The sequence below is a fragment of the Pagrus pagrus genome (assembly GCF_965226575.1).
Source record: "Pagrus pagrus genome assembly, chromosome: 11".
Classification (NCBI taxonomy): Eukaryota; Metazoa; Chordata; class Actinopteri; order Spariformes; family Sparidae; genus Pagrus; species Pagrus pagrus.
The window spans coordinates 15,332,947-15,345,339 of record NC_140195.1 but is presented as its reverse complement, the minus strand read 5'-3'; the positions used below and the strand labels follow the sequence as shown (position 1 = coordinate 15,345,339).

Sequence of the window (12,393 nt, the reverse complement as noted above, 5' to 3'; positions counted from 1 at the left end):
TGTGAGTGTGTGGATGTGCATATTACCAGAGGTTCCTTGAGTGTACATGAGTCAGTGTCTTCTTCTTCCTCTGCATCATAAACAGAAATGCCTCGGTAACCCCCTTCTTTGTAGCAGTAATGGATGAATCTAAAAAGAGAGGTGAGTGTATGAGTCATTTGAGGTATGTATTTGACCAAGTCTGACCTCTCCACTGAAATAGAATTAGACTAATGAGGACTTTATGAGGACCTTACTTGTTCCATATCCTGGCAGCTTTCAAAACTCTTGGGTCTCCAACCACAATCAGTAAGGCTCGTGCTCTGGTCAAGGCCACGTTGAACCTCTGTGGAGATAGTTTCAGTTATGCCTTCACCACACTACAAGACTATCAAAGTTGTCAGACCGTTATACTTTTCAAACTACACAAGTTTCTGTCTTATAATTGCCAGTCAATTAATATTGAAGTGCAGCAAGGTTCTCAGAATTCTAATCTCAGTGTGGCAATTGTGTACACAAATATTATTGTTCTGAAGTTTTTGTGTGTTTGTGTAATGTTTCTCACCTTCTCATTATCAACAAAGCCCAGAGTCCATCCCTTGCGGGTAGTCAGTTTGGGAAAACTTCGCACCGTGGACAAAATAATCACATTGCACTCTTGACCCTGAAACTGCTCCACTGAGCCAACCTATGAAAAATATAAAAGCGAGGTATGTTAATGGAGTTCCAAACTCTCAAGCATGTTTTGCAGCAAACACACACAGCACATCACTTTGTATCTCCATACCATTATGTTTTCCAAGTTTTCCTTCTTGAGATCTTTGTCCATCCAGAAGGCGTTCCGGATTTTCTCCACCTGACAAAAAGAGGAAAGTGTTGGCAAGGTTACCCCAATTAACATACAGTGACAAACTGGTGTATTGGAGGAAATGCAGAAAATACAATTGCAACTTTGTCTATACATTAAACTAGCCATAACCCCAACTTATTGATCATTAACAAAAAGTCCTTAAATATTTAGCTGTGGGTTTCACTTGGCCAGAAGCCCAGACAAGAATGATATTCTGAAAATAAAAGATGCAGCCGCAGACGGGATGTATAAATATGTGCTGTAATGGAAGATTTTTCGCTCTTCAACCTGAAACCTTGGTGGAAGGTTGTTGTGCCTATTTATACATGTCAAAATAAGTATATATAGTATAGTAATAGTAAAGTTCAAACCAAACAATCTGAATTTTCAACTATACATTCAGAACGTACTCAAATCAGCATCACGCTTAAAATATTACTCAGCCATTTTCATTCCAACATTGTAGCTGCCAGAGAGTGTGATTTGTGAAAAAATCCAAAACATTTTTACTCATGACAACAAACCTCAAACAACAGTAAGCAAAGTAAAAAGATTTATAGAATAATTATGAACTTTAATAAAGCAATTTCATAACTTGAAAATGAACCACTGCATTAGCAAAGCTCTTCAACATACTGAGTTAGTATTTTCTATTAAATCAACTTTCTTTAAAGCACAAAAAGTGTCTCTGAAGTATATTTTTTGCCTCTGAATGGCAACAAAGCTGACTTGAAGTCCGCATCCAGGTCTATTAACATATCCACAGATGATGGTAAGAACATACTCACTTGTTTTCTGTATGGGGTAATGATACCTATTTCTTTTGGTCCAATTTTGGTCACACCATTTTTGTGAAGATGGGCAAGAACGGCTTTTAAGTATTCCTTCAACACCTCCAACTCTGCCAAGTTGTAAACAGAAGGACAGTTGTCTTCACGTTCCTCATTTCCTGCCACTCCATGGAAGATCAAAGGGAACCCCTGAGACATGGAGAGAGAAATGAGAATGGGTGGAAAAAGAGAGAGAGAGAGAGAGAGAGAGAAATGTGTGTGTGTGTGTGTGTGTGTGTGTGTGTGTGTGTGTGTGTGTGTGTGTCTACATTACTTTCTTGGGCAGTTGTTCCCATTTGCAGTATGACATGCATTTCTCTTCATGAGCAAAGGCTTGAAGTTCTCCTTTATAAAAGAGCTCGTTGGGAATTTCCAGAATCGCAGGATGGGACCTGAGAAAGAGAGTGAAGAGAGAAGAAATTTAAAACAAGGTTTAGACAAAGCATGGGGAAGTGGACAGAGAAATCAAAGAGTGGTTTCAAAGCAACATTGTGAGAAGGTACAGCAACGAATTTAGGCATCATCAATACCGCACCTGTAGTTCCTCAGTAATTTGGTGATAAAGTGGTTGTTGAACCCGTGTGTGTCATCCGACTTGTAAAGGTCGATGTCTGTCATCAGACGCTCCAACATGGACACACCTGTACAAAGTGGCTTTCTTCAAATTTCTTGAGGTACACACTAGAACTTTCACTATTATTTTCAGATTTTGCATTACATTAACCTTTGATACATCAAATACTTGATTTTACCATTTGATTGTTTAGAAACATCACAGACTCTAATAGGGTTTATTTGTTTAAAAGGTATATACATTGCTCACCCAAGCCATTATCCTTTGCCATTCTGGATGTGATGACTGGGCCCAACTGTTTAGGGTCTCCAGCCAGCACCACCTGGCATTCACCTGGGGTCAGCAAACCTGTGGGGCAAACACAGAAAAATTAAGAGTACTCGCTTTACAGAATATCAAATGCTGTATAGGATACAGTTATGATATAACATGACACCTTGCTTTGTCACCTGATAGAGGGATGAGACACTCTGTTTCTGTAGTCTGACCTGCCTCATCCACAAAGATGTAAGAGAAATGCCAAACAGGAATCCCTGCTGCCACAAGTCTGAAGATTTAGAGAGAGCAAATCTTAATGTTAGATAAAGAAAAACAAACAACTTGAGAGATCAAGTTAGTGGACAGTGTGAGTGCTGTAAATTTACCAGACGTTAATGTCTGTAACCATGTGAGAGTAAAATAGCTAAACACATGTCAGTAAACTTTTACTTCACAGACTTGAAGAAAGTACTACTAACAATTCAAACATGACAACTTCAAGTGGACCTGAAGATGTAACTAAGAAATCATTTAATGTATACAAATGTAAAAAGTATATATATTTTTTCTGCCACTGGCTATAGCTGTCAATGGTGTCTGCTGTTTTGTTAGCCAGGAGGATGATAAAAGGAACACTATGCTATGCTACTGAGCCAGTATGACCACAATACCTGTAACTAGCAAGTTGTGACATTAAAATACATCTGTTGTCAAAAATCCTTATGGGTGTTTTATAAAGAATAACAACAAACATATAAAATGTGTTTATTTTGTGAATTTAACAATATTATTACAACTTACTTATTTACTATTATGGAAATTAAGATTCCAGTGTAATTTACTGTATTAACCACTGTACCTTCCGGCAGTTAACAGGGTGGTGAAGATGACTTTATACTTCATGAGCTGCCGTTTGGTCGGAAACCTAAAACCTTTCTCACCCATCAGGTTGCAGTGAAACTACAGAAAAAACACAAAGGACATATGTACATATTCACACAAGCACATATAAAGTACACATAGACACACAGAAGCAAGAATCTAGTCAAATTTTCTGTTTTAGTTAATTTTTTGTTTACTCTTACTTCTATTGTTATTCTATTAGGCACTGTTTTTTGCATTTATGAATGAATGAATGAATGAATGAATGAATGAATGGAAGAATGAATGAATACAAATTTTATTTCAGGCATGTGAAAACATAACAAAACAAAAAGTTAAATTAGTTCAACAAATAACCATAATAAAATGAAAAGTATGTTACAAATTAAATTCCATTAACAAGCATTGACATTCCCAAAAAGGAGTAGGAAAAAGTATACACTTTTTTTAATCCTACCCAACTCCTTAAACACTTATATTTTGTATTTTTCACTAATATATAATGCTCGTTATTGTCTTGACTGGGGCCAGTGTGTGACCCAGGGAACCCACTAGTTGTTACTGGTTGTTACTGTTTGTTCTATTGTATTTAAAATTTTTGTGGCAATCTCTGGCACAACAATTTCCTTAGGGATTAATAAAGTTTTATCTTATCTTAAAAATGGGTTTCTCTTCTTGTTCCTATAGTTAAATGATTGAGCTTTATCATACAATGAAGGAAAGCTTCCCTGTGCTCAGTGTAAATCCAATTTAAGGGGCCAGCCTACAAGCATGATTTGTTAAATCACAAGTAGTTTGAAAGCCAACGCTGGTCCAATACTCAGCATAGACTGAATCACAATGATGTCAACAACAGTCACTTCTGGGTAGAAAACTGGTGGTCGACTTGCATTGCGCAGACATGTGATATCGACAAACTATAACATAAATAAATACACAGAGGTGCAACCTTTCTGGCATTTCTGCTGTGCTTATTTTCTCTGCAACATCTCAGACTAACTGCAAGTTTTGGGTAAACTTAAGCTGTCATTTTCATAAGTCTGTGGCCTAACAGGTAAATAACAGGTAAAGAATTGTTAATGAGATATGAAAGCATCAATCATGCATTTTAGATGGATGATATGTATACACCATGAAATAACACAATAAAAAAATACATTTCAATTATATGTAAGCTATTGCATGATATGAGTTTTTTTTCTACTTGGAAGTTGTTGTAAAAAGACATTGCAACTGGTTCTATACAAAAACGAGAGAGGAGGAAAAAATTTTGACATTATAATTTAACCTTTCTGTGGAAAAACCATATCGGACATAATTTTAATGTAGAGTATCTTAGATTCACCTTAAAACATGCCTGGAGGGATTATTTAAGTGTGACAGCTTTCAACTACTTTAATAATACTATGTTCACGATGACCCATATAGCTTCCTTCCTGAACAAAGATGTGGGAGCAGGGGCATGACACAACATAGTCAGGATTTACATTAAAATTTTAAACAATAGAATATCAGAGAGTGAAAGATGATTTTTGATGAAGGTGAAGCTTAAAGCGATTAAGTACTGTTATGTCTTTGAGATCTTCATAAATAAACCTTGTCAGAAATTGTGGTATGCGTGACTTCTTGCCAAATATTTGTGATGTTTCTAAACTGGTGTCTTACTATGTTTATATTTGAGGAACTCAAAAAAGAAAATCCAGACCTTTCTATCTTGGGGAACTTTTTTCACATGATAGCTGACAGCATACATGCGATAAAGCAGATGCTTGTTCTTGTTGCTTTCTACAATCTTCTCACAGAGATGATCGATGGCACTGTTGGATGGAGCGCAAGCCAGGATGTGGCATGATTTCTGAGTTTCCAGTATTTGACTGATGGCTCCCACCAAAGTCACTGTTTTGCCTGACCAAGACATGTTAAAATACATTATTTTTATGAGTGTAAATAAAATTAAAAAGCATCAGGGGGCATTCACACTCGTATGTACAGTACCTGTGCCAGGTGGACCAAATACCAGATACGGGGCAGGCTTTGCAGTACCAGCTACAATGTGTTGAATGGCCTTGCGCTGTTCTGGGTTGTTCTCGAACCCTAACAGCCTGATGACAGAGAGACAGAGGTAAACAGGAATGACATCAGAGCTGTGTCACAGATAAGGGAGTCATGGTTTACATGCAGTTTAGTTGTACAGGAAAACTGAATTTTAAAGACAGATGTGATAAAAAGGCACACAGACTCAGAGCACCGATACAGAAGTATGACCTTGTCTTTATCACATGTTTTGAATGTTTTCCCTGGATTCTTGACCTTGAGTTAAACTGACCTGGGTAGATTTTGATTGTGGGAAGAATGTTTTCCAGTAGGGAACAGCACCTCCTCCAGGTTGCGCCGATTCACAGATGCCACTGCTCTATGCTGGACACGCAGGGGTATACGGTCAAGAGCGAAGTCAACACTGAACCTCATGCCCTCCTTGAAATGACTCTGAAACCTGCATTCAAATTCACACATTCACATTAAAACCAAGAAGCATGTTTAATGTCCTGTGTGAACAGTACTAGAAATAATAGACTACGTTTCTCCTCTTTCCTAGACCTTTGAAGTATTATTGGAGGCGTAATGGGTATCTTTAGATTCTGGAGTGACCAAAGCTACTTTTTCTGCAGCCATGATACCCATTTGGAGAGACCTAAAAGGAGTAAAAACCTAGGCGCCTTACACTGCTGTGCCCTCTGAGGACACACTGCCGTGAAATTTCTCACCAGGAATGACCAAATTAAACTATTGTGTATAACTTATCCCGGTTCCATAACGCTGAGAGTGGACCGTCAGAGCGATGTGAAGTCAGAGGCAGATTTTTTGTTGATGGGGTGGTTACGGATGCTATATATGCTTATGTACGTGTGTGGTAGAACATGAGTACTACATATAAATAGTGACAATTTCCGAAAATGTATCAGATTGTATGCAGTTTGCTCTGAAGACACATAGCCATAGCCAAGACCTGTAAACACACTAATTTGTGAAATTTGTGGAGTAACCCTTTAATTGTTGAACAGTGGTGCCAGAGAATCTGAAGTTAATATCTAAAATCAAACTGTACTGTGGCTGTGCTGAACATATTATGACACATTGTAAACACTCGCTAACTCCTTTACTTAGCTGATTTCATTCTGCAGCAGTGCATGTAGATACAACACCAAGCAGAAAAAAATACTTTTCTTATGGGATTTATCATTTAATCCCATCTGACCCTCTGTCCTTACATTTCATCAAACTCCACGAAGACCTTCTCCGCAGCCACATGTTGGACCCAGCCTATGTAAATCGTATTTCCAACAACTGACCGGTCAACAGGATTCACTCGCGCCAGTGTCCTGGACAGCTTCTCTAAGTCTCTCAAGTCGCCTGACATCTGATGACACAAAATGTTTATGTGTAAAATACTGTTTCATTCTGTAATGTTGGGGTGAAAGATCCAGCCAAAGCAACGGCAATTGTCAGCCATCATGTTTTATTGTGTGGCTGTGGGGAGCATCACCTGCAGGTAGAATAGGTCTTTGCTGTGCTTGAGTCTGAAAATGGGCACATCGTCCTCGTCGTACATTGCAATCGCTCTCTTCAAATTGAGCTCCTCGAGATGCAGCAGCAAATGCAACCTCTGGGGGTAATTGCTCCACTCCAGAGGTGTCTGGAGAACCCTAAAGAGATCCCAGTGACATGGAAAATTGGATGACCTCTGCAGTTATGATAATCATTAGAGGAATACTGCTTCAGTGAGTCAGGTTTGATTTTCTTTTTCCAATCAAAACGGTAGCATTTTGTTTATGTAATGTTGACAGCTCGATAGAAAGTGCCACAATGCTGGGTAAAAAAACTGAATTGTTTTACTTTAATACAGTAAATTAAATCTGTCACAAATCATTTTCACCTTCTCTGTGTGTGCATGTGAAAATACATACTGGTTGGAGTTTGTGACGTCTTTAATGTTGTCGGGGATCGCATAACTCTTCAGAGGCACCACAGGCCTAGTCAACACTTTCCCACTGGAGTGGAAAAAAGGCAGAACACAGGACAGTAATGACCTAGATGACCAATAAATGTTGCAACCAGTAGTGCGTAAATTAGGATGGGTGACATGTGAATGAAGATTGTCAGAGGGAGAACCAGAAGGCAATATAACAGATTCTGAAATTGTAACTGTAATAAATCAAACAAGCACTGTAAGATGACAAGTAATGCTCAACACAATTAACATACTCACATAGATAACATGAAAATGACATGATATTTACTATTTAGGCCTTTCAATAGAGATACACTCCTGAGTCTGGCGGTTGCATGGGTTTGTGGGGAAGAGCTCTTCTCTTGAAGAAGTCCAATGTGTGACTTCCAAGAGGCGCATGATCTCAAATTTATCAGAGGACTGCTGGCACGTTTCAAACTTAAAGACCAGTAACTGTTCAAAGTAGCCTGCATACTGTGAGTAGAAATGAACGTTGATTTTAAATTCCTCTCCTAGAAAAACATGGGAGAAAAAAAAAGTGAGGAAATTAAATATAAATGCAGCAATGTTACTTTGTGAAAAAATAATTAAAATAGTAGAAAAATAAAAACAAAATGGCTTTTGTCATTTTTTCAAATACAACATGTTTGTCATTTTCTCTGTCTTACATGTTGGATTATGATCATTCAATTGTCTCAACTTGATAGAAAATCACAGGTACTTTAATCCTGCAAGGTGGCAAAAAGTGCTTTACTACATTTTTGATGAATTATATATGTTGGGTGAGGCTTTGTTTTTTTGGTCTCTCTAAATCAGGCCTATTCAAGTACTTGTTTAAAACGACCAGATTAAAAAAAAAAAACTGCCAAGAGGCGGAGGACCTTGGACCCTTGGCTGTAAAGCTCAGAATTAAAATGTGTAAAAACAATGCACTTCTTTAAAAAAATTCTCTGCTTTGCTTATTAGATTTCCCAGTTGAAATAAGAAACATTATATGTACAAACATACAGGAAAAAAACAATGCACCTTTTTGATCTTAGAAGTAGGTTGTCAATTAGATTCTACTAACTTCCCCTGCTTAAAGTGTAAGTCTCGCCAAAATGCAACCTAGGCTTTTTTTGGGAATGTACCCCAGTCAAACCTTCGTGTAAAAGCATAATTACGACGAAAAAGCCACTTTTAAGATTTAGCGTAGTTTCATTTTCGGGTCAAAATCATTTTCAATTGAGTGCTCGGGGCAGCTGTACGGTAGCATCAAAATCGCTATTTTTAAAACACTAAGAAGACTCGACACAACATGAAGATAAACATGAGACCAGGGTCTCTACACATGAACACGAGCATTGAGAACATTGTTTGTGTACACAGAGTTTGCCAAGCTTTGCTAACATGAGTTGTTCAAAAACCTTCTTTTTAGTGAACTGAAAATGATTTTGACCCGAAAACGAAACTACGGTAAATCTTAAAAGTGGTAATTATGCTTTTACGCGAAGGTTTGACTGGGGTACATTCACAAAAAAAAAGCCTAGGTTGCATTTTGGCGAGACTTATACTTTAAACAGCCTGGGTTAAAAACGTTTGAATAAAATAAGAGTATTTTTGAGTTGAATATGTCTGCTCTAAATCCTCAAGTCAAGTTAAACTATGCACAGTTGCTGCATGTGTTCTTTCTCCTTGCAAATCAGCCATGAACAATGGTGTAAATGATATGGACTTTCACTGGAACTTGCTCATTCTTCACTTGTATCATCATCCAACAACCACTGACAACTGTATGGACCCTCCCTCAAATGGGGCACATTATTGTGTGTGTCTCCCTCATACCTGGTCCAACAGGGTGTTGCTTGATAGACTTGATGATATTTCCTTGACAGTCTCTCAAAGTGAAAATGTTCTTTACAAGGGCAGAAGCCCATAAAGTTAAGTAAACTGTTGTTACACCAGAGTTCTTCACAGTCACTGGCACAATTTTCTGTTAGAGGAGAAACATGTTATTATATGCAAACTGTCAGTATTATCACTACGGCCATGAGAAAAAGCCTAGGGTTCCAAAAGGTAATAGATTTTCACGGTATGAGTATCAAAAAAAAATATATATATATAAAAAATATCAGAATTTCATGGTTTTAATAACAGTAATCCACAATTATTATTATTATTATTATTATCATTATTATTAATATCAGTTATAATGATGCTTAAATTTGTGAAATGAGAAGGTTTTTTCTGGTTGAACAAACACCTTATATTATATTATAACCAATTATTATGTTGTGGCAGACATGAAAACTGACATTAACCTTGAAATCTATCTATCTATTAGGTCTACTGAGGTAGAATTCAATACCATAGATAGAGAGATCTACATGGTATGATAAACGTCAGTTTTCATACTACAAAAAAACCTTGAAAAAGGTATATTGCTGCAACCCGAATATCCAGGCACACACACGAAACTCACAATCAACATCAGGCGTGTTTTGTTGATGCCTTAAAAAACACTGCTTTGAGAAATGTACCTAGATAAAATTGACAGTGGTCTGAATTAGGAATTGAGAATGCTGAATGTATGTATGTTCATCACAGTGCATTCATATCAGAACACTGGGGTGACAGGGGTGTGAGCGCTCAAGCAGTACAATAAGAAATAATGATAGTCGATAAGCTCTTGTGTTTGCAGGGGTAAGACAATGTAAATGCTGGGCTGACAAAAATGTAATTGACCTACACAATGTGCTTTTTTTCCGGATTAATACAAATGTGTAAAATGATTGTATTCTTAGTATTATTAATTCATAATCTCATAGGCTTCTGGTTAGTCATTAAAAGGCATGGCTTACTGTAAGTCCCAATCCCCATACTCTCACCTCGTTTTCATACAGAGTCAGGTTGATTGTCTCTTCTGTTGACGCAGGGTCTGAGGTCACGGTGACACCGTATTTATTTAGCTGAGCCCTGTTGTGGTGGATGACAAGTCATACAACAAGGCTTGTTGAAATTATATCATACATAAAAGTGGATTGTCAAACATGTACAGTTTTTCTGTCAGAAAGCTTTGATTAAACTTGAGAATTTAGGGTGTCAGGGCCCAAATCCTTCCAGCTGAAATACAACCTGCAGAATGAGTGTGAACGCCAGCAAGGAGAGGAGACAAACAGAAGCATAATGAAGGTTTAAAAGCAATCAGTCAGGGTGGCACCTGTCTTCACAGACCCTAATCAAAGCATAAGAAGGTTGGTAAGGCTGGTTAGGTTTGAGGGCTTTTCAGTATTTGTACTTAATGTGTGTCAGTTGTGATTAATCCCAGGTGGAGAGCAGTTCCTATTTTATGTGGAAAATAACTTATTTCTGCTTTCTTTCAGACAGAAGTTATAAGGAAAAGAAAAGGAGATCACTTGAACTAAACTTAATAAATATATTTTTAACTTTTTTAACTAACACCTTTGAATATTAATAAATGCAATAATGAATCTGAGCTTTAGAAGTCTAATTGAAGGCCTTCTTACCTGTTTTGCTGGAATAACGTTATCATTTCCTTACGGGCTAAAACGTGCTGCAGTGCCACCTGTACGTCAACATCGGATGTATTTTGTGGCTCATTCAGGTGACCAGATTCTCCTGGTATTGTGTTTGGTACTTCAGGCAATACTACAGGCCACATTTCTGGGTGCAGTTCCTGCTGTTGGGGTAAGCTCATGATGTCCTGGTGATACTGAAAAAAAGAATCAGAGAGGATCATAAACCCACTGACTGCAAAATGAGTATATGAGTTGTGATTTTAGAAGAATCCCTACGTCCTATGTCTTGGCAGAAGTATTTCATCAGTTATGTGAGCTCCTCGGTACTGGCTTTTTATGGTCTTGTGATATCAAACCTTCCATTAAAAAACCTGGCAAAATACTCAAGACTTCTGTGGTAATTCCACTGCAAAAGGCGTCTCCAGGACCACATCTTCCCATGATGACATATACACTAGGGGGGTCACAATATGCTGGTATTGAAGATAACCAGGATATTAAAAAATTAAATATTGATATTGTGCCAAAATATACATAATACATCGTCTCTTAAGTCTTTCTCATTTCTTTCTGTTCTCGCCTTGTCATAATAGGTGGTGGTTATGCTCTTCTTTGCTGGTTGCCACCCGCCATAAAAACAGTGTTATTGTTGTCTTTTGTACAGTTATAGTTACAGACTCTCTCTCTCTCCACCTCCCTGCACCTGTATTTTGAATGTAATTCTTTTGCCACAAAAGAGACAAAACACACAACACACAGATGAATTTGACTAATAGCCTTTTTTGTCAAATTTCCGATAGATGTTGCAATAATATTGTTATTGTGAATACTTTAGACCACGATAATCGTGGAGTAAAACATCTGATATTATGACAGCCCTGAGACACACACAGACTCACTAGGTGAAACATTAGATATTGTCACAGCTAATAAAAATTACCACACGCGATAGAATTAAATAGGTTCAAGCATTAGCCTTACCCATAGTATATATACATATTCATCCGTTTTTATTCAATAATCCCCTATATTATTTAATGCCAAAAGAATTAGGGAATTAATGCAATCAGTAATAAGAGTATAGGCCTAAATAAAATGTGTTTTTCTATTAATATAATTATGGAAATGGTTGAAAGAAATACAGGTAACTCCACTACCAATAATCAATATCAAGTAGTTAGCTAGCTAACCTAGTTGGAGGGCAGCAAAAGTGAAACTTAGCATTAATTTAGGTGACAACATAAACTATAAATAACGGGGTGTACTGGTAACTGCTTGTTAACCTTGCTAGCTAACCTTGAAACAGCCCTGATAAAACCTCAAACTCAACAGACACACAAACACAACTCACAACAAACAACAGCAATACGCTCTTTAGCAAATACAGTAACTCAACTTACTTTTCGTTGGATATGTAGCAGCGTGGGAAGCTTGGCAAAGTCAATTTATTATGAATTTATTGCTACTGATGATTTGAAGATAAGCGGATTCCC

The 12,393-nt window shown here is 37.4% G+C and overlaps 1 protein-coding gene across 2 annotated transcripts in view; it reads right to left on the bottom strand.

Annotated features, from left to right (window-relative positions):
* Positions 1-12,393, bottom strand: part of LOC311265783 (putative helicase mov-10-B.1) — a 12,598-nt gene extending 205 nt beyond the window's left edge. Inside the window, exons 1-21 of one of the 2 annotated variants that reach the window (XM_084367773.1) lie at positions 12,301-12,393; positions 10,889-11,094; positions 10,250-10,337; positions 9,207-9,354; positions 7,672-7,894; positions 7,339-7,422; positions 6,918-7,077; positions 6,643-6,791; positions 5,700-5,867; positions 5,369-5,475; positions 5,079-5,278; positions 3,351-3,451; positions 2,683-2,780; positions 2,483-2,581; positions 2,195-2,300; positions 1,934-2,051; positions 1,618-1,809; positions 767-835; positions 545-667; positions 237-325; positions 27-129 (exon numbers count right to left, since the gene is read on the bottom strand). In XM_084367773.1, coding sequence (XP_084223899.1) covers positions 27-129; positions 237-325; positions 545-667; positions 767-835; positions 1,618-1,809; positions 1,934-2,051; positions 2,195-2,300; positions 2,483-2,581; positions 2,683-2,780; positions 3,351-3,451; positions 5,079-5,278; positions 5,369-5,475; positions 5,700-5,867; positions 6,643-6,791; positions 6,918-7,077; positions 7,339-7,422; positions 7,672-7,894; positions 9,207-9,354; positions 10,250-10,337; positions 10,889-11,079 — 2,616 coding nt within the window. In that variant the 5' untranslated portion in view covers positions 11,080-11,094; positions 12,301-12,393. Of the gene's footprint in view, positions 1-26; positions 130-236; positions 326-544; positions 668-766; positions 836-1,617; positions 1,810-1,933; positions 2,052-2,194; positions 2,301-2,482; positions 2,582-2,682; positions 2,781-3,350; positions 3,452-5,078; positions 5,279-5,368; positions 5,476-5,699; positions 5,868-6,642; positions 6,792-6,917; positions 7,078-7,338; positions 7,423-7,640; positions 7,895-9,206; positions 9,355-10,249; positions 10,338-10,888; positions 11,095-12,300 lie in introns of those variants that run through there. The other variant, XM_084367774.1, reaches the window with a different exon arrangement.